Source organism: Crocodylus siamensis, chromosome 1, assembly GCF_052110815.1.
Source record: "Crocodylus siamensis isolate JL-2025a chromosome 1, ASM5211081v1, whole genome shotgun sequence".
NCBI classification, from domain to species: Eukaryota; Metazoa; Chordata; order Crocodylia; family Crocodylidae; genus Crocodylus; species Crocodylus siamensis.
This window is the reverse complement of record NC_143395.1, coordinates 191,806,886-191,832,387: the sequence shown is the minus strand read 5'-3', so window position 1 is coordinate 191,832,387 and position 25,502 is coordinate 191,806,886. Positions and strand designations below refer to the sequence as shown.

The 25,502-nt window shown below is 44.5% G+C and overlaps 1 protein-coding gene across 6 annotated transcripts in view; it reads right to left on the bottom strand.

Annotated features, from left to right (window-relative positions):
- The window catches only part of PAK5 (p21 (RAC1) activated kinase 5), a 258,934-nt gene that overhangs the window by 23,599 nt on the left and 209,833 nt on the right, over positions 1-25,502 (bottom strand). For all 6 annotated transcript variants that reach the window (XM_090051450.1, XM_090051475.1, XM_090051458.1 and 3 more), the window contains one exon: positions 10,557-11,354. In XM_090051450.1, the coding sequence (XP_089907576.1) occupies positions 10,557-11,354 (798 nt within the window). The remainder of the gene's footprint in view (positions 1-10,556; positions 11,355-25,502) is intronic.

The following is a 25,502-nucleotide window of genomic DNA, read 5'->3' as shown; positions in this document are numbered from 1 at the left end:
CAGATGGTCTCTAGCCCCTGGATTTTCAATAGCAGCTGGAAAGAAGTATTGAACAGTACCTCCCTTATATTAGAAGCATAAAGCAAGAGGAATTAAATATAAATTTATTTTTGTGTGTAGTTGTTATATATAATATCCCTTACCCAGGTGATCTCTGATACATTGCCAGCCTTACTGCCAGGCTAAATACCAGTCTTCCTGTACTGCAACTATTAAGAGATGAGGTAAACTCCTGTACAGAGGAAGCCATTCGCAGTATACAAGAAACTGGTCAAGTCTTGCAAATAATGGGAACTAGACTGTAATCCTAAATTTCAGCAACTGGTTACTTGTCTATTCACTGTTTGCTTCCCATATCACAGACTTGGCTGGATGGAAGCTAGAAGGCTGGTTCCTCTCCAGTGGTGTGGATGGTAAGCTCTTGCCAACTGGGTGGTGCCATATGACACTGTGGTCAAAGGATCTCAGTACTTGAAGTGGGGGGAGGGGAGATTGACAGCATAGGCAGACACTTTCATATGGGAAGATCCCATTCACATGTAGGACAAGTTGGACCACTCTCTCCCATTGTTGGCTGCTACTCTCTGTGTAGCTGGAGCACTGCACTGGAGACCTAGTTCAATTTTCCTATAATAGCACTAATAGAGTATTTATGGCTTAAAATGGCAATGTTGCATTCTTTTTACATTCATGGTACTCACAATATAGTGCTGTAGGGGTCTTCCCATAATTCCTACAAGATGACACAGAACCATCATAATTCTTACCAATAACATTAATGTAAGTAGAAAGGGTGACTGCTGTAATAGATGAAATAAACAATAAACAGAAACCATAGAAGTTCAGGCTAAGATTTTGCCCCAAGGAGGTGAAAAACAATTGTGATGAGGTGAGCAAATATCCTATTTGATATGGGGATATGATCTTCACAGTCTTCAAAGGGACTCTCTTCAAGCAAGACATAATGAGAAGTCTAATTTAATTTGCCATTCTTAAATCATTTTCCAACGTGACAAACTACTTAACTGTAGGGTCACAAAGTCACTACTTTTCTTTTGAAATCAGAGACAATCTGAGAGGAAACTATCTCAATAGGAGGCTTTAAAGAAGTGCAAGCATTATTTCTTTTTGATGGAGAAACAGCTAATAAGACAAACCCTACTTCCATTTATAGGTTCCTTTTTTAGCATTTCCAAGCTTCTTGTGTCTAAAGTAAATGGGTACTTTACCTTGTGAAATAAAAGCTTTATCATCTCTGTCTACGTTCAAACCCCCAAAAGTATGGGAGAGGGCAAAAAAACAATTCCAGCCAATTCCGAAAGCAAATAATTCATAGTTTATTACACAGCAAAAATAGCTCATGACAATGTGTGTAACCTCTCTGAGAGGGGCTGGGGTGGCTAGACACAGGCTCATGATGTAGCACAATTACAAATAATTATAACAATGAATTCATTTAATCAATCAATTTCACTGGCTCTGCACAGAGGTGGACAGGGCATAAAACTCTACACAGCTCTTGGTTGCTACTATTACTGCTGGCTCTCTGCCAGGAGTCCCCTGATCCATGTTAGTTAAATGCACATTAATCTGAATTTGGCAGTGTAATCAAGGACCCAACTGAACTGTGAAATTGAATTCTGCAGTGGAACATCATTTGACCATTTTATGCTAAGACTGCAAAAAAAAAAATCTGCCGCAGCATCAATTTATCACTGTAGCCTGCTGCACAATGAGAAGGAGCTTGTCGCTGAGGTTCCCTAGTGGGAGGAAAACAATCTCAAAGTGCAAAATCACATCAGTATTTTGCAACGTCATGTATAACACAGGCTTGCCCATGTCATGGGCAGTTTTAGGAGAAGGTTTTGCATGCTCTTGAACAGCTGCTTTAATATTCCTCTTTGCCATACGAAATGGGATTCTTATTCTTTGTCATGGCTCTTCAGAGCCCTATGCAAGGCTGGCTATCAACCCATTACATGCAGCATGCTTCTGACACAAAACAGCATCATACTTACAGTAGTAGTTAGTTCCTGAAGAGACTGATTTTATATGAGTAGAAGACAGGAATAATGATGGCAATGATTTCACTTAAACCAGCAAGCAGAGCTTTACAAACCTGGGAAGGGGGTAGCTATACCTTGAAGTCCACAAGGGATTTTGCTGTTGTCAATCTACTCTAACATAAGAAAGCATACAGTAGCGGAGTCCAGAACAGTTATACAGGACATGCAGGTTGCTGATCTGAAATTTAAACTTATGGCTATTGGTATGTTTTTAAATATTTACAAATGAAAATGAGTAGGTCCAAAAAATCAAATGAAAAATATGGCACTCTTGCTGACACATTTTTAAGTTCTTCAAAACTAGCATTTCGTAACTGGGCTTACAATCCAATCCAATCCAAGATCATTCACATTTTGAATGCCAGAAAATTTTACAAAAATATAAGATAAAGCCCTGACACCAGCAAATCTCTCCTTATTAATATTATCTCAACACAGTTCTTCAGATTACTGCAAATTCAGATAGATACTCTTTCACAAATACTTCTATTTAAATTATTGCATTCAATTAACTTCTCTGGGGAAACACTTTACAGACGAAGGGGGAAGAAAAAACAATCGAGGCCTTAGTCAAGATCAGGTCAAACAGCACAGATTACGTTTTGACACAAAATCTATCAAAGCACTGCAGTGAAATGGAATACACTTCTGCTGTTGTGCGGGTTGGTTCACTGACTCACATTATTACTCAAATGTGCATGTGATAACGTCAGCATTCAGGCTTTTATCTGTAAAGAAGTGGATTTTGCAAGGTGCTTAAACTCACTTTACTTTCTGCACTGGTACAATAATGCAAATCATGTATTGCTAGACCATAAAGATATATGAAATGCTATTCAGAAACAACAACTGCTTATTCATTAGGCAAAGCAAGGCCCTGCTCCTATGATGCAATATGTGGGGGCAGATCCTTTATCCTCCTGCTGAAACAGCAAGAAGGGGCATTGTAGAACACATCTGTCACAGATTACTCAATCCTCCCGCTGAAAAATCTGGTGATGTGATGGGCAAGGAAGGACCCAGGTGGACTGCAGGGGAGAATCCTTTAAGATATAACCCATCTTCCAGAAGAGATAAATTAGGTTGATCAAGGTTGATATAGCAAGGAATTGCCACCAGAAGATAAGGATGCTATATTAAATTACAGGGCCTGATGATAAGGGATTTCATTGTTCAAATGAACAACAGCTGGGTAAGCGGTAGCTGAGAACCATTGGGTGCAATGTGAAGTGAAGTTGTCGGTCCTCAGAGGACATCTAGATAGATTCCTAACAAGTACTGACATGATGTCTGGGATTCTGATACATCTCTCTACTGGTGACAGACAGAAGTGAAGGAAACAGGTCCTCCAGGCTAAATTGAGTTCACTAGGAAAACAGACTCATCTCTAGAGCTTCTCCAATACAGGCCTCTGAAATGCTTCCAGTCCCACCTGAAGTGGCAGCTCAGGAGAAGTTATATGAAAGTTTCCATATGCAAAGGGGAAGATGATATAGAAAAGTGGAGATTACTTTTGTGAAAAACCAGGCAAAGGAAGAGAAAGCCACAGTTTATATATGGACTTCCCCTTCTCCAGATGCACACCTGAAAAGTGTTGCAGAATTATTTAAACCAGGAACTGGAAAAACAAAATGTGTCAGTGGCATTCAAAGCAAAGACTTCTGCTAGGGATAACAAACATAACCCTGTATCAGGGAGGAAGGAACAGAGGAGAAGATACACATATTTCTGGAACATGGCAGAATGGAATAACCAGAGCATACACTACAGAGGAAGATCTAATTACTTTAGAATGGGTTGGAAATACTGAGATTTAATTGAACTTAATGAGATACAAATTATGCATGGAAAGGACCTGCACAGTATTTGGAATGAATGAATAAAAATGCCAAGTCATGAGATTACAAATACACTACAAGTTGGTAATACTGCTGGCCTCTAGATCGGAGTAATGCGAACATGTGCATAATGCTGAGGAAGATCAAAGAGGCAATTACATTTGTAAATGGCTGACTTCAAATACCTGTTATTTTAATGGCCCAATATGTCACCAAGATAGGATCTGGAGAAAGTAATTTCTTGACACCGTTTAGGAGTGTTTCTTACAACAGCTCCTCCCAGAGCACAAAAGAAGAGAGGCTACTCTCAGCTGACTTCTACAGCCATGTCCACAAGTAAGGTGGACGTTTCATAGATTTCATAGACATTAGGGCTGGAAGGGACCTCAGAAGATCGAGTCCAGCCCCTTAGATTTCATAGGGTTTCATTCCCCAGTGACAACTAGCAGGGAATGCCTGTGCTACGTGTGCCCTGGTGTATGGCAAGTTACCCCCGGGGCAGTAGGAGGGGCTGGGCCAGCAGCCTTACCTGGGGTCCTGGGCTCGTGCCAGCAGCCTTACCCGGGGTCCTGGGAGCCTCCCAGGACTGCAGCAGTGGTGATTCTGCTGTGCAGAGCCTAGCCGGCAGCCGCAGGAGGGCTCTGGCTGGCCCAGCTCTGCTTTTGAGCGGCACATGCTGCCCGCATGTCTGCTTTTTCTTCTCCATGGGTTTTCTTTGACCCCTGGATATCAAGGGGTCAAAAAAACCTCTGCACTGCTTCCTTGCAGCACAGAGAATAACTGAAGATCCCACATGGCTGTGCTTGTCTGGACACAACCTAAGCGTCCCAAAAGAGTTGTTTCAAGAAATACTTGATCCCCTAAGTTTATTCCACTGCAGGGTTTCTTTCCCTGGATCAGGTGATACTGTCCACCATTGGAGACATGATACCTTCAGGATGGATCAGCTGCCCCATATGACAATTCCTATGTGCCAGGGAAGTTAAGGAGATACCATCTGTGTGTAAAGATCCACTTTTAAGGACTAAATATATTCCTGGTCCAATGCCAGTGAATTTATGAGGATTACACTGGGATGAATTTACTGTATCTGACAAAACAGATGCAAGTAATGCTGAACTAAATCCACATTTCAGACTTATCAGCCATAATGAATAACTTTGTTGAAATTATTTTTAAAGCCATACATTTATGCCTGCAGACTTTTTTCAATGTTTACTCCCCCTACCTCACATTTTAATTATACTTTAAAGGCAATCTCATTTGTAATATATCTGATTCGAGACCTGATTCTCATTTGGTAAACTCATTTAATGAACCATTATCTTACTAATGCCTCTTTGAAAAGAAGATTCTCTAGCAATCACGCAAGACAAGGAACTGCTGTTCTGTTCTGGAGTTGCTGATGGGTTTGGGAATTGTAACTGCTGCACATAACAGTGAATCATCAAGTTTCAATGTGCCAAGACTGTAGGAGTCTTTTCAATGTTCTAAGGAAAGATACAGCTAACAATGAATCTCGCATGGAGACGCTTTTCTATAAAAGTTGTTACTGAATTTTAACGGCATATTTTTCAAAGTGCCCACATTACTTTGATTTTCTTAAAATATATTTCTATCTACAACCCTGTTTAACACAGTAAAACACTGCAAGATCAACCAACATGGAATCTTGTAATTATTAGTGGATTTGGAGTTCCACCCTTTACTCAAAAATAATTTAAATATTATTTTAAATAATCTAAAGGACAGAGAGTCTCCCCACGGCTGTCTCCTAGAACTTTAGAAATCATACCAAAGTGGAGGAGGGAAGGGGGTTTCGCACACAGATTTTGCAAAATCTATTCTCTTCTTTCATATATTAGCAAGAATCTGTATTATTACCCTCATCGTGTTAGGTCTCACATTGAATTTTGTTTTTTTAATATATTACAGCTCTGCCTACATTGGACATAGAATGGTGTTTTTGGTTGCAATGGTTTTTGAGTGTCTGACTTGAGATACCTTAGAAGGGCCACATGTTCAGAAATAACTCTGCCCGCCAAAAATCAGGCCTCATTGTGATGTCCCGCAATACACACACACAAATTCATCCATCCCTGAGATCTATGCTATGGACAGGTATGTTGCTACATCATAATCATTATAACATGCAAAATGAAAGACACTGACCCAGCAGATGGGACAATGGCCTAGCAGTTAAGAAACCTTAGTTCTGACCTGCAGTTTGACCTGAAACAAGTCGCTTCCTCTTCCCATACTTCTCTCTCCCTCCCACTATTTGTTTGTTTAGATTGCAATGTCTCTGAGGAGGGGCCCTCACTATGTGTATCTATTCTGGCCAAAAAATAGAGGCTCTGATCTCAGCTAGATCCTTGTGGTTCTACTGTAAAGTAATTAATACCATGCTTGGCTTCACTTCTGTGTATACTCTTAGGCCAAACTGCCTAATTACACACATGAAAGTGTATGTTAGACTACGCGTGCAGAGAGAAATGACTTTTTTGAGTGATCTAGCCCCTGAAAATGCTCTACAGGCATGTCATAACACAGTTTCATAGTAGCTATGGTCAGGAGGGACCTGAACAGATCATCTAGCCTGACACCCTGCCACAGGCAGGAATGAATTCTGGGTTCACAAGACATGTGCACAGCTGCAGAGCACTTTTAAAATGGCTGAACACATGAACAATTAACCTTGATTGAATCAGGTATTACATTAACATGCTTAAAAGCAGAGCACCTAAGGGAACCTCCAGGGTTAAATTTTTGCATGGGGAGCAGGGCAGGGCTGGGCACCTGGGTTGTCAGGGGGAAGGAGAATGAGCTTCCAGTTGCTGAATGGCCAGATCTGGTGGGAGGGAAGCAAGCAGTGGCTCCCCACAGCTGGGTCAGGTCCCTGAGGCTAGGGGGCTCCATTTCCTCCCTCTTTCCCTGCCCACCCCAGCTCTGGCCACTCAGCAGCAAGGAGCAGCCAACATGGAACTGCTGGATGCTGAATGACCAGAAGAGAGAGTAGAAAGTGGCTGTCTTGCCTTATGGGCCCAACTGGGCTCCCACCGATACCCCAGCTGGGGTAGCTGGCGGGGGGGGAGGAGGGCTGGGGAGAGGGATGGTTCTGCAGCTTTCTAGGATGCTCCTGGAGCACCCCCGCCTGTTGGCCTGGGCCAGTGCAGGCTGCCCCCCATTCTCCCCCAACAGGCTAACAGCTGTTGGGTTGCGGGGGGGGGGGGCATTTTATGTAAAGTGCCATGACTTAGTGTGGGGCCCTGATGTCTGTCTCCACCCAATGACTTTTAAAAGGAATCCTTTTTTTTTTTTTTTTTTGAGTATGTGATACTGACTCTGCTTGCATACCACCCTACCCCATTTTGTTGTTGTTATTCTGGAGTCATCTTTTCTTTCAGGCGAACCAACTCTCTGTACCTCACTCCATTTATCCCTAACATAACAGGCTCCACTTATTGTGTGTTTCTAATCCATGGGGCGACAACTCCAGTCATTTGGATACTGCGCTTGAAAGGTTTGAATGGTGTAATAAAGGTTCATATAAATAATCAGAGAACATATTTAGAGATGGATTCAAATTAGGCAGTTAGTTCCTGAACAGGCCTCCTTCTGAATATAGGGAGTTTTGAACCCCCCCCCAGAACTTCTGCTTTCAAACTGGCCCAAAGGATATTCTACTATTCATGTGTCCACAGCTGACAACTGGAGCTCTCTACAAAGCTAGGCAGAAATACTACAGCCCAGAGAGCATTATGCTCTAGCTCAGTGGTCTCCAACCTTTTTGGCACCCCAGGATCTACCATGCCCCCCCACCTCCTGCCACCTGACCTGCCCCTGCCCTGTCCCCTGCTCCCCACCCCACCTCTCAGACAAGCCACCTGGGCTCTGACCCCACTCACCCAGCCCAGCCTGGATGGCAGTGGGTATAGTTCAGCCCAGCCACATGCATCCTGCCACTCCTGACTGTAGAGCCTCTGACAGACTGAGTTTGACTGATAGAGGCTCCACGATTGACCAGTTGATCTCGTTGCTGACCACTGCTCTAGCTTCTCTACACGAGCAGCTGCAGTTGACTATGCTCTGCTGGTGGGTTTGATTCGTTCACAGTCAACTGAAAGTGCTTATCACATTACTTTCTTCAGGCCTTTATGCCCAAAGAAGGGTGACTATGCCTGAAAGCTTGCCAAGAACTTTTTTCCAATTACTCAGTTGGTTTAATAAAAGCATGAATGCTGCATGCCCTGTGGCACAGCAAACTCCCACAGGTGACAGTGGTGGCAGCCCTGTCAGTGGCGGGAGCATGGTGGTGGCAACAGGGAGCTGCCACAGGCAGCCGCGATGCTGTCAGTGGTGGTGGGGGGTGGTGGTGATGGTGGCGAGTGCTGACTGATAGTCAGCAACCACCTGCAGACACCGCCATCAGCGTTGGCAGCGTCCAGTGGTGATTGTGGACTGCCCACAGATGCCGTTGGCAGTGTCGATGATGAGAGGGGGGTGGCGAGCCGCGACTGCCGGCAGGCACAGCCAGCAGTATCAGCGGTGCCTTTTCACAGTGAGTGCACCACCATGCTTTAGGGGTGCACATGCACCCATGTGCACTCCCTACGTGTCACCAATGAATAAAAGATATATCTACTCAAAGACTCTTGCCTGCCTATGTCCTTAGACCAACATGGCTACAACAAAAAACCCTATCACTTACATTAACACAAGTGCAAAAAGGGCAATAAAAGTTACACCACTGCTGGGAATTCAACTGTCAGCTAGGATTTGGCTTTGAAACTAGAACCCAAACCCTTGTCTCAATTTAATCTAGACTAAAAAGCCTTAGTCACAGTTGTGGCTAATTTGAACCTTGTGGAGTAAAATCAACAGGGAAGCCAATGCCTGGGTAGGAAAAGAGAGTGATAGGTGTGATACATCTTGCGAGACCTTGGGCTGCTTCTTTCTGTTCTGCAGCTGGACAGCAGAATCAAATTCCCAGTGCTCATAACCAGGTATGTCATGAGCAGTAAGTGTATTATTTCTAACCTTATAAAATAATAAAATGTAAGATTAATTATTTAATCAAAAACCCCTTTTTTTTTTTTTTTTTTAAAGAGCCAGGTTAACCAAAGACCAGGTCAGCCATGCAAAGACATGATACAATCTTGGTGGTTTAAAATACCTCTTATCTTGAAGGATAGCAAGTGCTTTTGTTGTTGTTGCTATGGGAACTCAGTGATGTTCAATGCAATTATCCCTGAAGAGTAAAAAAACCTCTAGTGGAATACCACAAATTTAAAAGGGTCATGACTACAGCCATAAAAACAGACATATTGAGAAAGGGTTAGCTGTTTAACTAAAACTAAGATGGCCCAGAATCTCAATTTGGAGAGACTCTGTCCAAATATATGAACTTCTAGCTGTCAGCCCCAGTTACTTAAACTCTAATATTTTATGCATAGCTCCAATCCTTCAAACCCTTGCATACACAAGTAGTTTTACTCATAAGAACAAGCCTATTAACTAAGCTGCATAGCCCACAAAAACAGTGTTTCTCATGCAAAGAAAAATGTGCAGAATCAAGTCAAAACCTATATAAGAGAGTACGTCTATAGGTATCACAGCTGAATTGCGTTTTCCTGATTTAAATGTAAAATGGTTTGGAACATGTGTACCGAATTAGTTTTATGTCAAGCTTTTCCAAAACAGTAAAAATGAACAATCTCCATCCCCTCTGATGGTAAAAGGTTATAAGTACAGGTCTCAAACTTGGATGTTTTAGCTTCTCAGCTACAGAGCTTTTCACTACCACCTATATGATCTGACAGGTGTTGAATCAGCTACAGACAGGATTGTCTGCACAAGTGGCCTCCAAACTACTGTCTGTAAGCCTATGGTAAGTGGCTAGCACACTGTGTCATGTTCCTTCTCCCCATTTTTCAATTAAAAATATGAAGATTAGATTGCAAACAATTCCACTCAGGTGAGTATTTCATCCCTCACTGTAAAACGGGGACTCTACCCTCTGAAAAACTGGATTTACAATTTAGTTACATTTTTCATTGTTAACCTCTGAAAATTCACTTTTCTCAATGCTCTCAGGGGAAAAAAATGACCACCAGCCAAAATATACCTGCTTGGATGCCTAACAGAAGGCACCAAGGGCCAGCTTCCTTAAAGGCCTAAAGATGAAAGTATGTACTTGGTGGAGTTTATGAAAGCCTCTAGGCTCCTAACTCCCAGTGGAATCAATTGGAATTCAGTATTTTTGAACATCCTACTAGGCACATATCCAGATCTTTAGGTGCCTTCCTAAGGGGCATGTTTTAAAGATATTGAAAGATATTCAACTCTCATTAAAATCAGTTCCTCTAAAAATCTGATCTGAAATAAATGCCTTTAAAAATCTGCCTTTAAATCCATATTCATATTAATCAGTAGAAGCAGCCAGGTTTTCAAAACTGTTGACTTGCTGAGCACTTGCAGCTGTGAGGTCAGTGAGAGCACAGGTGCAGCATGAGAAAAGGTATCAGGCCACCTCTATTTTGATGCCTACACAGAGATTCGGGTGCTTCACCTCACAGAACCATGTTCTGAAGATAGCAGCCACAGCTTTGAAAGCACCGGCCTGTGCTAGAGGTGCAGAGGTTAACTTTACCTTCGGGATGCCTGCTGCAGTTTCTGACAAGCGAGGGTAGGTGTACGAACTATATGAATGTCCTTGTTGACTGGATTTAAAAGCACTTGCTCCATAGGGCATGACTGGTTCCTGAAGGCCAGACCCTGACCTGGACCTCTGTCTCATGGTTGGTTGAGGACTTGCCTGGTTTACATAGGATGACTTTGGTCTTTTCTCATAATCATCTTTGCCGGGTCCACTTCCCCAATCGCTGTCACTGTATTCCAGTCTTTCTTTAGAGCACTCGCTTTGCACTGAAGTTCTAGAAGGAGCATAGTGAAAGGGTTCTCTATAGTCTAGCGTGGATCCACTTGGAACCCTTTGATATTCCAACTTTAGGCCACCGTATTCGATTGGTTTGCTTTTTGTTTCCATGTGCGTGTTATAATCTGGAAGGAACCTCAAGATGTCTGACTTTAAGGGCTTAACCTCTGAATAATAGGCATCTGTGGGTTTTGTTTTTATCATGTGTCCATTTTGCTTCATGGCATAGCTACCTTTGCAGTATCTGTCTAACTCTTCCCCAAAAAGGCTCTTGTCTCTGTGTTTGTCAGTGACATAGTCTGTAGTGGCGTCCGACTCACTGGAATATTGAGAATATGTGAGATAACCATTTTCCTCCTGGTGGCTTTGTACATGGTTTGAGTTTCCTTGGTGCGGGGTAGGAGGGCTTTCCTTCCGGAGGGAATTGGAACGAGTCACTGAGATATTGTCAAATTCTTCTAGTAGGCCATTGATTGAAGTGTCCTTGCGAGGTTTATTTCCTCTAACGATAGTCTGAGAACAGAAAATTTCTTTGATTAAATACTGTCTTTTATTTAATATTTGACCAATAATTACTGAACAGAAAAATATCAATGACTTGGCAAGAAATATATTCCAAGATGTGTTACAGACTTCTCTCAGGTAGCTCAGAATCATTCATTTTAAGGAAAAAAAGTATATATTTTTTTACAACAAATACTTCAGTACAAAATCATGCAACAGGGGCTTTGAGAGGAATACAGACTAAGATTTTCCAGGAAACTAGTGATTTGGTAACCAAGTTATGGGTGCCCAACCTGAGACTTCTTAAGAAAAGCCTCATTTTCAGAGTGGGTATTCAGTACTCAAAAATCAGAGGCACTTAAAATCACTAGTCATTTTGAAAATATTAGGGCTATTATTTTGATTATTATTTCTAACCAGTCTGCATTGGGTTAGGCTGATAGGCTGAGTCTAATTTACTGTATATAGATCAGCTAAAACAATATTATTCCATAACTTGCATTTTCTCATGTTTTATTATGGGAGAGCCTTGGAAAGGAAAGCATTGTGAAGTTTATTAGGCAGTATTTTCTTTGGCACAATGTGTTTGAGCATAGCCTCTCTCAGCATTTACATTTGATTTCATTTAATATTATAGTCTGCAGCAGGGGAGATAAAAAAGGGTAAAAACTATGTCTCTATCACTGGATGCATACAGCCTCTGCAGACAACCTGATAGCAAAGATGCCTTTTATTATCCAGTTATCTTCAGGCATCTTCTGAAAGGGCTAAATTATATCCCTAGGATGTTCACAGCCTGGAAGCTGGAAGGATAGTGTAGGCTGTGGTGACTTTACCTGTAGTATAACACTGTACAGACCAGCAGGGGAGGGAGTACATATCAAAGCTCTTGCTGAAGAGATTGTTAGGACAGAATACATGAGCTCTCTTTTCTTTAAACTGTTTTTCTCCACTCAACTTCCCTTCTAGTTACAATCCTGGATACAGGGCTGGATTAACTCTTTAGTGGGCCCTAGGCAAACAAACTCATGAGCCCCAGGCCAGTTGGGCCCACCCCAGGGCTGCTGCCCACAGGGAGTATGCTTGAAGTCTCTGCTAGGAAGCAGCCTCCATGGTAGAGAGGCCAGTGCAAGGGAGGGGAAGGAAAAGGAGATGGATGGGGCCATTTGTGCTGTCACAATGGAAGGAAGGACCAAAAGCCCCTGCGTCTCAGGGCCCTAGGCATGTGCCTAGTTTGCCTATGTGTTAATCCAAGACTGCCTGGATGATAGGGATGGGCTGCAAGGGTTCATATGAAGTCAATTTCTGCTCTTGTACATCAATTGTTAACCGAACACTTTTTCTCCTCAGTAAGGTTTTAATTAGCAACTCTTACGGAGGACCACCCTGATGTCTGTAATTTTCCAATAAGAATAAGATATACCAAGAATGAGCCAGTTGATAGGAATAGGTATGGTCCCCAATTGAGTGAAATTTACTTCGTTGATTCATAACAGCTGAAGAACTGGCCCATATTTTTTAACTCGCCTAGCATGTACATAAACCTGCCTTAGTTCTCCTTGAGAGATATTTGGTAGAAGCCATTTTTGTTACCATTCTACATCTACACCTTGTAGACAGCTTGTGTGCACGTCTAGGACACAGCTCAAGGGGTCTGTCCAGTGATCCCTGACTACGAGGGCGGTCCTTAGAAGGAAGGAACAATGCTATTGCAGGAGCAGTTTGGGAGCTGTTTCCCAGCCACTGTACAGTCTTGGTGAGTGAAGATTCTTTTCCACCGACTTCCTCAATGTGCAATATGGCTACTTTGCTTGTTCGCTGGCTCTCAAGGCAGCTCTAGCAGCCTCTGAAGTGGGGCTCCCAAAGTCAACGCCTGAAATAGTATCAGGAACTTAGCCAGATCTCTTATTCACAAACTGAACAGACTTTACCAAACAACCCAGCCATTTCAGCGAAGGTCAGGCTGAGTCACACGGACCTATAGTCACTTGGCACAGCAAGGAGGCATCTGTGGGAGGAGGCTATGACAAACTATCAGCAAAACTCAGCATTTGCATTAGAAAAAACAAACACTTCCAGGCAAATCTTGATACAAAATTATAGCTTGTGGATGAAAGGAATGTAGCAGATGTGATACTGTATGAATAACAGCACAGAGTATGATAACTAACAGAGCTAAACTTAAAAAATCATTTATACTAATTTTGACCACTGGGCTTAGGGTTGAACTCTGCCTAAAGGATGGAAAAGAATAGGTACATCATTACTATTAATAGGATGAAGAGGAGAACAAAGTACTCCTGGTTTGTGGATAAAAAAAGGGAAGCCCAGGTTAACATTTTCAGAAGAATTTATTTCACTTAGGAACCTAAACCCCACTTAACTACAGATTGCCAACAGAGAATTCACTACAAGATCCAACGAGGAGGGTGCTCTAGATACAACTGCAGTTTTCTTGACATCTGTATCAGTATTTATACATATCAACTTATTATATGAGTCCCCCCCTTCTATGTTACAGACATTGTGCAAGTAACTGGCTAATTGTGCAATGACAATAAGACCAGCTACACATGCAAAGTACTTATTACACAATAAAAAGCTCCAACAGCTATAAAGTTAGACCTCAAAACTGTGTACTAATTTTATAGCTGGTTGATTGGTACTGAGCTTTAAATTTACATGTGTGAGGGAGTGGGGCCTAGGAGCAGCCGTGAACTCCCTAGCGCCTCCTACCATCACGTTAGGGTGGACTCAGCACCCTCAGAATCTCGCCCACCACGACTTTGATGACAAATAAGTTGTATGGGAGGCTGCCTCTGTTCCCCTAGTTGACGGTACCAATGTTCCTACCCCTACTCTGAAATGGGGTATCTCTATGCACCCCGCCTTAAGGGCTATGGGTGCCTCCAACCTCCCCTTCAGCATGCCCCAAGCCTCGCAGCTGTTCCGGGGGACGTTGTACAGTCCCTCGCCCTTCTGGTGCCCCCCCTCTCTCTCAGGCACCCTGGGCTCCTCGCCCGCCTGGCGCCCCCTTGGGCCAGGCTCCTATCTTCCAGCCCGCTCCCTGTGCCCTGGGCCTGTCTCGCCAGCATCCGGCTAATCGCTGGCGCCCCCTGGGGCCTGGCTCGCTACCGCCGCCCTAATACTGGCGCCCTTGCCAGCATTCTTCGCCTGCTCGCCCTCTCTTTCTCTGCCCCACTCTGGGGCCTTGCCCTCTTTGGGGCCGACACCGCATGCCTCGCGCTCTCTTTCTCTGCCCTGCTCTGGGGCCTTGCCCTCTCAGGGGCCATTACCGCGCTCTGCACGCTAGGGGCACAGGCGACCGCCACCGTGCCTGCTCCCTTGACCCTTCTCTGGGTCCGGCTGCCCCACTGGGCAAAACACCGCCCTTATGGGCTGGGGTCTGTCACCCCGCACACCGTGCCTCCCTGGCGCCACGGTGCCGCTCCAGCACAGACAATAGTGCCCCGCTGGCACTGTGCCCCTACTGGGCACCTGGAACCCCCAAGCTGTTGGGGAGCCCCGCTGAGGCCTCCTCACTCCCCTACAGCCTCACCCAGTCCTCCAGTGCAAACTGTAACATAAGCTCAAGCCACCCGGCTGTAACATAAACCACACAGAGTCTCCCTGCTCCAAACAAACACAAGCCCCCACCAAGGCTCTCAAGCCTACCTCCCTTTAAGGCATTCTTGTTCCCCGCATCATCGCAGCCAGTTAGCGTGGTAAGGCTACGACCACTAACTCAGGCCACTCAGCTCAGCCACAGAGCTTGAGCTTGAGCTCCTGCTCCTGCTCCTGCTCCTGCTCCTGCTCCTGCTCCTGCTCCTGCTCCTGCTCCTGCTCCTGCTCCTGCTCCTGCTCCTGCTCCTGCTCCTGCTCCTGCAGCAGCCAGAAGGAAACTGCTAGGCAGGCTCCAGCCTAAGCTGTTTATAAAGGCCCGGCCCTGCCCCCTTCTGGCCATGTGACCCGCCTGGTCATCCTGGTAACCGGCACCTGAGCTGCCCGGGTGATTGGCAACTCTGCCAATCACCCTCACAATCACAGGGCACTTACATGACTCCGTGACAGCATGTATAACAGGGTCTCCCCTGTGGCTGAGAGCTCCGTCAACTGACAGGCTCCCAGCTGCAGTGGTACACCTTGCCCAGTGTGAAACCCCCAGATCCTAGGGATTGAGGCAGCAGTGATCCCCAAGACTCAGGGGTGCATAAGGCTTACCCACAGCTGGGTGCCCCTCAACTAAGGGGGTCCCAGCCACAGGCAATTGTTTCTTGCTGGTGCAGGGGGGCCTGGGGTTGGGCTCCCCCTATACATGCCTTACATGTACACATGTACACATACAAGCTGTGTAAGGCATGATGGACTGTAATGTGCAATCTCACAATTGTACCGCCTGCCATGCATGTGTGGCTTGGCAGAAGGCAAGATTGTGTGGATCATGCATTAGATCCCACTGCCTTTATCTGAATGTGTAGATGAGGCCTAAGATAAATGCTTGGCATAGCTTATCTGCCTTCATACAAAATGGTTAATAAAGTGGAAACAGTTTTACTTGCATAGGATATCAGTCTTACAGAAGGAATGATAAATAGTGCTAAGTTGTAGTGGGAGAGTGTCCATTTGGATATCTCTGTTCCTAGCTAGGTCTCACTGGTTCCTCTGACTGGCACTCTGCTTCCTGACAAATCCTTACGTATCTGTTTTTATCTCACCTCATCAGTCGTGATGGCCCACATTACTCCTTCCTGTTGGAGGGGACTGAGAGAAAGGAAGATAAAGTCTGTGAGGTTTGTGCAGGTGAGTCTCCTTAGAATTATTCTCTTGAAGAGGTAGGGCATGGGATTTACCCCAATGCACAAGTAGGTATTGAAACTTTTAAATATTTCTACCAGTTTCTGTTTCTTCCACAAACCCCTTTTGAGTGTATTGCCTTGAGTGATACACCTCTGTACTACCTGACTAGTAGCCCAAGGTCATTGTACCCAACACCCTGGAAGAGTTGGGAGGGGGGGCATGACGAGTCTTGGGTCCTTCTGTCTGTAACGTCTCAAGGTCAGATTCTGACGTGCTTATCCTGTTCAGCAAGATCTTGCTTTGGAAGCAGCTCCACTGATTTGAGTTCCTCATAAGCAGGTAGTGCAAGATGTTACTCAGTGCGAGTATGGGGTGACAGAATCTGACCCTCACAGTCTAAAAGAGGAGCAGAACCTACCTGTGCTCACTCATTAGGAGAAGCATCCTCCTTAAATAATCTCACTGAGATCAGTAGAATGACAAGGGGGATATTTAATGAAATTGAAAGACACCAAATTCCAAGCTGATAAAAGGGAACATGTTTTAAAAAATGCATCATTACCCAATGGAAATCTGTGGCACAGATACCACTGAGGCCAAGAATTAAGTAAAATGCAAGGAGGAAGCAAGGGGTTTTACACAGGATAACACTATCTGGAATAATAATTGTTCATCCTAACAAAGTTTGTAAAAGGCATGACTCGGAGCCTGAGATGACTTCCATTTACAAGGGGTTAGGATACAGGAGATGATCTGCCAGAGTCCATAGACTGGATCTCAGGCCATCCTGCCTTACCAGTCCTATGACCACAGGAGGAGTAAGATACTTTTCCAGGTACAGTTGGCAAAATCCAACCTTATTTCCTTTGCTGTCAACTAGTCTTAAAGCTATTCTGTACTGCTGACAGATGCAATGCAGAAATACTAAGATAAGCAACTATGCTGGGTACTTGGAATAGGCATTCCCATACTAAAAACAATGCAGACCATGAGAAAAGAACATAAAATCATTTACGGGGCAACTATTTTGACAAAGTCTTGATCTCAAATACCCTACACAGTATCTAAAAATAATTTTGGAAGACAATAAACTGTAATATTTGCTGATGTCCAGATAGGTAAACACAATGCTGTTGCTTCTGTTTCAGTCTTTCAGTGTGTAGTTTGCATCAGACAGAGATTGCCATTTAGTCAGGCAGCTGGATGTATGAATAAGGCTTACTTTGGAGCTTACAGAGCAAGCCAAGTTGATGGTTATTTGCTTTGGCACAGTGCATCAGTTTGTAACTTGACAAGTAGAACTATCATGCAAGGTATAACCTAGATACAGGGTTTTACCAGAAAATTAAATACAAAGACTTCCTGAAATAAATCCTACTTCACTATTAGCATAGGATTTATTTTTATTTTCGTCTGGGAAAAGTTCTACATAGGCTCCATAGCCTTAGGCTGGAACATACTCAGTTGCTCTGTAGAGATGGTACATATGTGATCTGATCATATGTAGGAGTTGGGGGGAGTTAAAAGAAGCTCCACAAAAATTGAAGAATTTTACTGCCAACTTCTAATATGTCTCTTCTGAGCACATGGAAACTAAGATTTTTCAAAGGATTGAAACTTGGCCAAATTTAGCTGGATTTTCAAAGGAACAATGAAAGCTACCAGGATCACCTACCATCAGGATGATTTGTCTGCCAAACATCAAGTTCTTGCTCCAAAGCATTTAAGTGCTGAAGCTTCTCCTCCAAATGTATTTTTTTAAGTAAATACCTTACAAGCACAAGAAATACCCAGGGAAGTGACAAGGGTCCGGATAATCCCAGGAATCGGTGGGAGGGTGCAGGCACCGATAGGAGGCCTTAAATGCCTTTACATAAATGCTGGGAGGTGTCCTTGTGTCCTCCTATGGCCTCATCCCCTGGCGACGCTAGTTTAAAGCATGCTGTACGAGATCAGCCAACATATTATGTAGTAGGTAAATGTTAACCTGATTTTATCCAAAGAGACAAAAAAATTGCTGTCAGCAAACTAAAGAATTCCTTTTCAGTTCTCCCAAACTATTTTTTTCTCTGAGAATCCTTCCACAAAGAAATAAATCACTTCATTTTTTCTTCTGGGCCAAATTCAGGATAGATAAATATTTTCAAAAGCATGACATTTGTGGCAGAAAGTGGTTTTGGTTTTTTGATCAGTTTTCATGGGGGCTAACAAGGATGTTGGCAGGAACTGACTAGCAGACATTGACACTCTTCAAGATGGAGTCCTATAGCCACTATCTGCAATTGCAGAGGAGACTTGGCAGCAGTTAATGCTGTTTCAAACTATTAATTCCCCCAAGGATACCTGCAGGTACCTTTTCTACCCACAAAACCTAGTTGAGATTTTTTCTTTCTGGGGCCAAAGCAGGGAGGCTTTGGTGGTGCAAAGGAGACAGAATTCTTCTCCTCCACCCTAAGGGGAGGTTACATCACAGCAAAGGGTACACTTCAGCACAGAGAAGGCACTGTACATGGACAATAAAGATTATTTCAGGGGAATTTTTCTTCTTGAAAAGTAGCCCTAAGATAATGTGAAGTTGATGCTGATCATACATTTGCGCTGGGGAAGTCGGATGGCACTTTGGTATTTCAATCTTGTATTCAGTTATGGGCATTTCATTGTCAAATGCGCTGTTTTATTATGTGGTAATTAAATATGAATGATCACAAAGTCATTCTGCCAAAGAGAGTCTCTAGCTTATTGATACCCAGTCTTCTCACGTTACTGAATAGCTTCAAAGTCAGAAGAAGTAATCTACTTCCTTTTCTCTTATTTTATTCCCTATTGTTTTAATATTGCTAGATACAAAATAGCAAACTGGGCAAATAACTCAAAGAACAGGGATCAATGCAAGGTCATAATTTCTTTGCATTTAACTGAGCTTTCTGGAGGTGTCTGTTCATTAGCAATATTTTTCTGTTGAGTTTATGGAGCTACAACAAAAAAAAAAAAAGAATTGAAACAGGGAAGGTAAGAAAGGCAGATGCTGCAGCACACAAAGTGGGCATCACTTCTATATCAGGAGCTCACTGAAGGATGCACCCCACTCCTCTCTTCCTGGGCTCAGAGAGAAGTATAACCCATGGTCGCTATTATAGGGAACCATTACATGGCAGCTATTATATGCTTCCCAAAGCAAGATGTGTGTATTATTTGGGAATATGCTTTGGGAAGGAAGAATGAATACAAAAAGAGTTTTCCAGAACCTCAACTGCCACAATATGGGCTCAACATGCATGAATGCGGGCCCCAGGCAGCAGAGGCAGAGCCCACTCCTCAACATCATTCAATCTCTAGTTATAGCATCACAACTACAGTTCTGCAGCTGTAACAGAGTTAAAACAAGCTGTGACCCTGAAGGATGCACCCCGCTCCTCTCTTCCTGGGCTCAGAGAGAAGTATAACCCATGGTCGCCATTATAGGGAACCATTACATGGCAGCTATTATATGCTTCAGTTGAAGAACAGAAAATCTGCTTTCCCACATAAGAATTGCAACCCAGTTTTGGAGAGGTGGGATCAGGGTGGAAAGTGCATGTGATATGCGAGTCAATACAGCATATTGTTGTACCCCTACTTGTAAGGTACAAGCACAAGAAGTACCCAGGGAAGTGACAAGGGTCCGGATAGTCCCAGGAATTGGTGGGAGGGTGCAGGCACCGATAGGAGGCCTTAAATGCCTCTACATTAATGCTCAAAGTATGGGGAATAAGCAGGAGGAACTTGCCTCTGGATAGCTAGTACAAACCCAGACATAGTAGGGCTCACTGAAACCTGGTGGGATTCAACCCACAATTGGGCGGTAAACATTAGGGGCTACAGACTACACAGGTGGGACAGAACAGGGAAGAAAGGCAGGGGTGTGGCGCGCTATGTCAAAGAGCAATACATGTCCTCAACTAACAGGATGGGGTCAGAGGAGGGGCAGACCGAAGGGCTCAGGGTCAGAATCCAAGGGGTTCACGGGGAAAGGGACTTAACAGTGGGGGTCTACACAGACCACCCAACCAGGGGGAAGGGCTGGAATAAGAATTCTCAGGTCAGCTTGCAGAGGCAGTTAAGTCAAAGGACGTGGTTGTCATGGCTGATCTAAACTACCCGGACATTTGCTGGAAGGAGCAGTCAGCCAGGTCTGACCACTCACGTAGGTTCCTTGCTGAGATACAAGACCTCCACATAACCCAGGAGGTGCACAGTCCCACCAGGGGGAATATCCTGCTGGACCTGGTACTGGTCACAGGTGATGACCTAGTGAGGGGACTCCAGGTCCTCGACCACCTGGGCGATAGCAATCATTGCCTACTAGAATTCACCATCCAGTGCAGGGTGTCAAGGGCCTGCAGCAAGGCAGTAGCCCTTACCTTCAGGAGGGCTGACTTCAACGAGTTGGGGAGATCGGTAGGAGAGGCATTGTGGTCCCAGAGAGTAGGGGATCTAGGTGTCCAAGATGAGTGGTCGTTCCTTAAGGAGATGATCCTCTGAGCCCAAGGGGTGACAGTCCCAATGTGAGTCAAAGGGGGCAAGAGTGCTCAAAAGGCCCCTTGGCTCACCAAAGGCATTCAGGAATGCCTGAAAGCCAAAAATGAGACTTACATCCAGTGGAAGGGAGGGGCTATTACCAAAGACGATTATACCTCCATTGCTCAAGTCTGTAGAGAGGCTGTTAGGAAGGCTAAGGCAGAGACGGAACTAGGGCTAACAACAAGGATCAAGGACAACAAATAGAGTGTAAAAAGAAGGCACCAGGCAATGTGGGGCTCCTGCAGGATACGCTCGGCAATCTGGTGGTTGCACCAGATGAAAAAGCAGACCTTTTTAACAAATTCTTTGCCTCCATTTTTCTGAGCAGGGACCAGGACATCTCCCCCACTGGAATTCAGAATGGACTCAAGAGAGACTCCGCCAGGCCTAGGGTCAGGGAGGACTGAGGGAACTTCTGGAGGGGCTGGACGTGTTCAAATCAGCAGGTCCAGATGCTGTCCACCCCAGGGTGCTGAGGGAATTGGCAAGGGTCATTGTGGGTTCATTAGGGGCACTGTCAGACCAACCTGATTGCCTTCTACAGTCAGGTCACAAAATCATTAGACACAGGTGTCGCGGTGGATGTAGTCTTTCTGGACTTCAGGAAGGCCTTTGACACTGTCTCTCACCCCATTATCATTAAAAAGTTAGGCGACTGTGGCACTGATGCCTACACAGTCAGATGAGTCGCAAATTGGCTAGGGGCTGCACCCAGAGAGTGGTGGTGGGTGGGTCATATTTAACCTGGAGGGATGTGGGTAGTGGAGTCCCCCAGGGCTCGGTCTTCGGTACTGTTCAATTTCGTTATTAGCGACTTGGACAAAGGGGTGAAAAGCACCCTGTTCAAATTCGCTGATGACACCAAGATTTGGGCTGAGGTGGGCACGCTAGAAGGGAGGGACAGGATACAACCAGACCTGGACAGGTTATAGGAGTGGGCCAATGTGAATAGGATGGGATTTAATACTGACAAGTGCAGGGTACTGCACTTGGGCAGAAAGAACCAGCAGCATACATATAGGCTGGGGAACTCCCTTCTTGAAAGCACAGTGGCAGAAAGAGATCTTGGAGTCATTATTGATTCTAAAATGAACATGGGCCGCCAATGTGAGGACTTGGTCAGTGAGACTAACTGCACCTTGTCATGCATCCACAGATGCGTCATGAACAAGTCCAAGGAGGTGATCCTCCCCCTCTATGTGACACCGGTCAGGCCACAGTTGGAGTACTGCATCCAGTTCTGGGTGCTGTGCTTCAGAGGGATGTGGCCAGCATCGAAACAGTCCAGAGGAGGGCCACTCACGTGAGCAGGGGGCAGCAGGGCAGACCCTACGAGGAGAAGTTATGGGACCTGAACCTGTTCAGCCTTCACAAGAGAAGGCTGAGAGGGGTTCTAGTGGCTGTCTATAAACTTAAGAGGGGGGACCAGAGGGGAATGGGAGAGACCCTGTTCCCCCGAGCACCTCCTGGAGTAACAAGGAATAACGGCTACAAGTTGATTGAGAGTAGGTTCAGGCTAGACATCAGGAGGCACTATTTTACAGTCAGGGCAGCCAGGATCTGGAACCAGCTTCCAAGCAAAGTGGTGCTGGCTCCTACCTTAGGGGTCTTTAAAAGGAGGCTTGATAATTACCTAGCTGGGGTCATATGAGCTTAAACTTACATGGGGTCTTATGAGCCCAGTATTCATTCCTGCCCAGGGCAGGGGGTCAGACTTGATGATCTGCTCAGGTCCCTTCCAACCCTACACTTATGAACCTATGAACCATAATGGCCATGTACAGATGTTCAGTTTCCACCAGGAGAGGTGTCATTTTCCCAGTAGAAACATATTAATTGTGCATATAGTTTTGGAGCTCATGCCTCGGCTCCACTCTGCTGCCATCACCCCCACTTCCACGCCATCACCCCCACTTCTGCACCACCCTGCAGGGCAGCCTAAGCACAGGCTCTGAGTGGCTGAAGTAGGATCACCGGGGGGGGGGGGGGGGGGGTTGCGCACAGACATGTAGCTGCAGCCTGCAAGTGGCTAGGAATGCAGCCTGGTAGCATACGAAGCAATGCCCAACAGGCAAGTCTATGAAGGAGAAGGGGCATGAGGTAGGGAAGGGGTGTGTGGGGAGGGGGCAGATTGAGGTCCCCGCGGTGAGGGAGGGAATGGGCCAGAGGCAGGGGCAGGGGCAGGGGCAGGGGCAGAAGCTGGGGTGATTGAGGCCCCAGGGTGGGTCATGGGACAGTTGGAGCTACAGGCAGTTCATCCAGGAGTGTGGGGAAGGGGGGAAGCACCTGCCACTGTGCACACCTTGGGGGAGGCATGGGAGGCATGTGCCCCCTGGATTTGTGCTGGGATGGATGTGGGCTGCTACTGAGGCCTGGGTCTTTTCACCTCACTGCCTTTGCCCCGGGAGCCACACGCTGGCTGAGCCATGTCGGGACCAGCCTGTCCCCTGCCTGCCCAGTGGTGGGAGGTACATGGTGTCATATGGCTCCCGGGGCAACAGCAGCAGGGCAGAGTCCCAGTCCACAGTGCCAGCCTGTCTCCACGCACACATCTGAGGGCCACATGCCCCCCATGCTCGTGGCTCCAACTATCCTATGACCCATCCCAGAGCCCCATTCACCTCAGTCCCTGCCTCTGCCCTACTCCCTCCCTCACTGTGGGGGCCTCAATCAACCCCCCACACCCTTTCCCCTCCACAGACTTATCTGCTGGGTCTTTTGTGTGTGTGCGTGTGTCTGTTTGCCCCTCACTCCCAATCCACAGCCCCCCCAGTCTTGATGCTACCCCTCACTCCTGACCCACAGTACCCCACATCCTGCCAGGTTATGCAGGAAACCCCCTCCCCAGGCTCCAAACCCCACACACACCCACAACCCCTGACATCTTCACAAACACCTCCCACACCCACTCCCCAACCATACAAAGTACCTGAATAATTTTGTATAACTTTAAGTTTTTCTGCACATAATTTTGAGTTTTTAGTTACGCAATTAAAATTGTAATGAATTGCAACTAATTTGTTTAATTGCGCATCTAATTGTGATCAAACTTTTAAATCTTTTGACAGCCCTAGAATTTTTTAAAGAATAGGTGGTCTTTTCTATTAACCTTCCCTCTCTGAGTGAAGGGAAGTACATGTTGGTAATATTCACTGATCCTAAGATACAAAGTCAAGCCTATAATACTATACCAGCGAGTATTCTGTTAAGGAAAAAAAAATTCTTTAGAATGAGGAAAGTAGATAGCGATGAAGGTAGTTTAAAAAACTAAATTCAGGGTGGCCCAATGAAGCATTAACCCCTCACCTAATATTTAGCTATGTGAAGAGTAATAAAACTGTTTGCATACAGGTCTCCAATATTGTGTCATATCTCATGTGATAACTAAAGTTAACTCACCATCATTTAATGGGTCTATAAATAAATAAGAATCCCAAAGCACATATTGGGATTATGCTAATTATGCAATATAGCATAATTACTCCCTTTCATCTTTAAGAATGTCATCATAATGCATTTTAAAAATTAAATAGATTTCCACCCCCCCAAAGTTAAATAAGATGTTTTTAAAGAATTCAACTAATGTCAGAACTCATGAAGTATTCCTGAAATAATGTATATCAAGAACAAACAGAATATGCATCTGGATGATGTACTGTAGGTTTCCAGCCAAGTGGAAATATTTGCACTACGTAAGTGGAAATAAGCCACTAACTGGATATTATCCGTGGCCAAAATTTTCAAAATTAAGAGCCTAAGGTCACCACCAAGGGTCACATCCTCAAAAGTGTTTGGGCACCAAACTCCTATTTATTTCAACTGCTTTGAGGAGCTGTGCCTAAGGACCTGACCCAAAGCCCATTAAAATAAATAAAAACTCCCACTGGACTTCAAAGGGATTGGATCAAGCTCCTAAAATCCTGTTATCCTTTACTGAAACTTCCCTGAGTTTCAAAGGTGCTAAGCATCCACAAAATCCACTGAACTTAATGGGAGCTGCAGGTGTTCAGCATCTCTGAAAATAATGCTATTTTCATTTTGGTCTCTAAATGCAGATTTTGCTGCTTAAACTTAGGTTCCCAAGTTTGAGAGTCTGGGCTCTTGTCAGCACATTGGTATTCTCTGGTCTAGTGCCAAATAGACAGTATTTTAGCTGAGAGAGAGAGAATGTCATGAAACTTCAATATAATGTCAGAAATTCCAAGAGGTAAAACAGTTGCTCTATCTTAAAAATATAGAGATCAGAAGTTACATAAAAAATTGTGAGTGTATTCTTTGCTAGTAACTCTATTATAACGGCCCATAGGAAATTTTTGCTATTTAAAATTTTATGGCTTTGGAAATTGGAAGAAAGAATTTTACTTCTAATTCATCCTTTTACAAATATTGGCAGTTTCCATATGTGAACATCTTTTTTGCTCTCTCTCTATATTTTATATACATACAAATATATTAGTTTCCAGAACTGCCGAGATCAATGGCAGCAGGAAGATGTGGCTAGTAAAGAAATACAGATATTTTATAGTTAAAACCAAAGCATCATAGACTAAGCTTGATTCAGCTAAGATTTATGTAACGTTTGTTTCTGTCTGTTGAGTTCATCCCATAGAATCTTGTACAATAACTAGCCAAGCATGAATAATGAAAATCAAAACATACAGTACTGTGCAGCTTTAACTAGATTTCAAAAAGGAAGGTCATGGTTTGCTAAGGTCAATACCCAATGTTTATTAAAGAACATTTATCAATGCAAAACACTGTGCAATTTAAGATAGATCAATATTACAATAGATTAGGGAG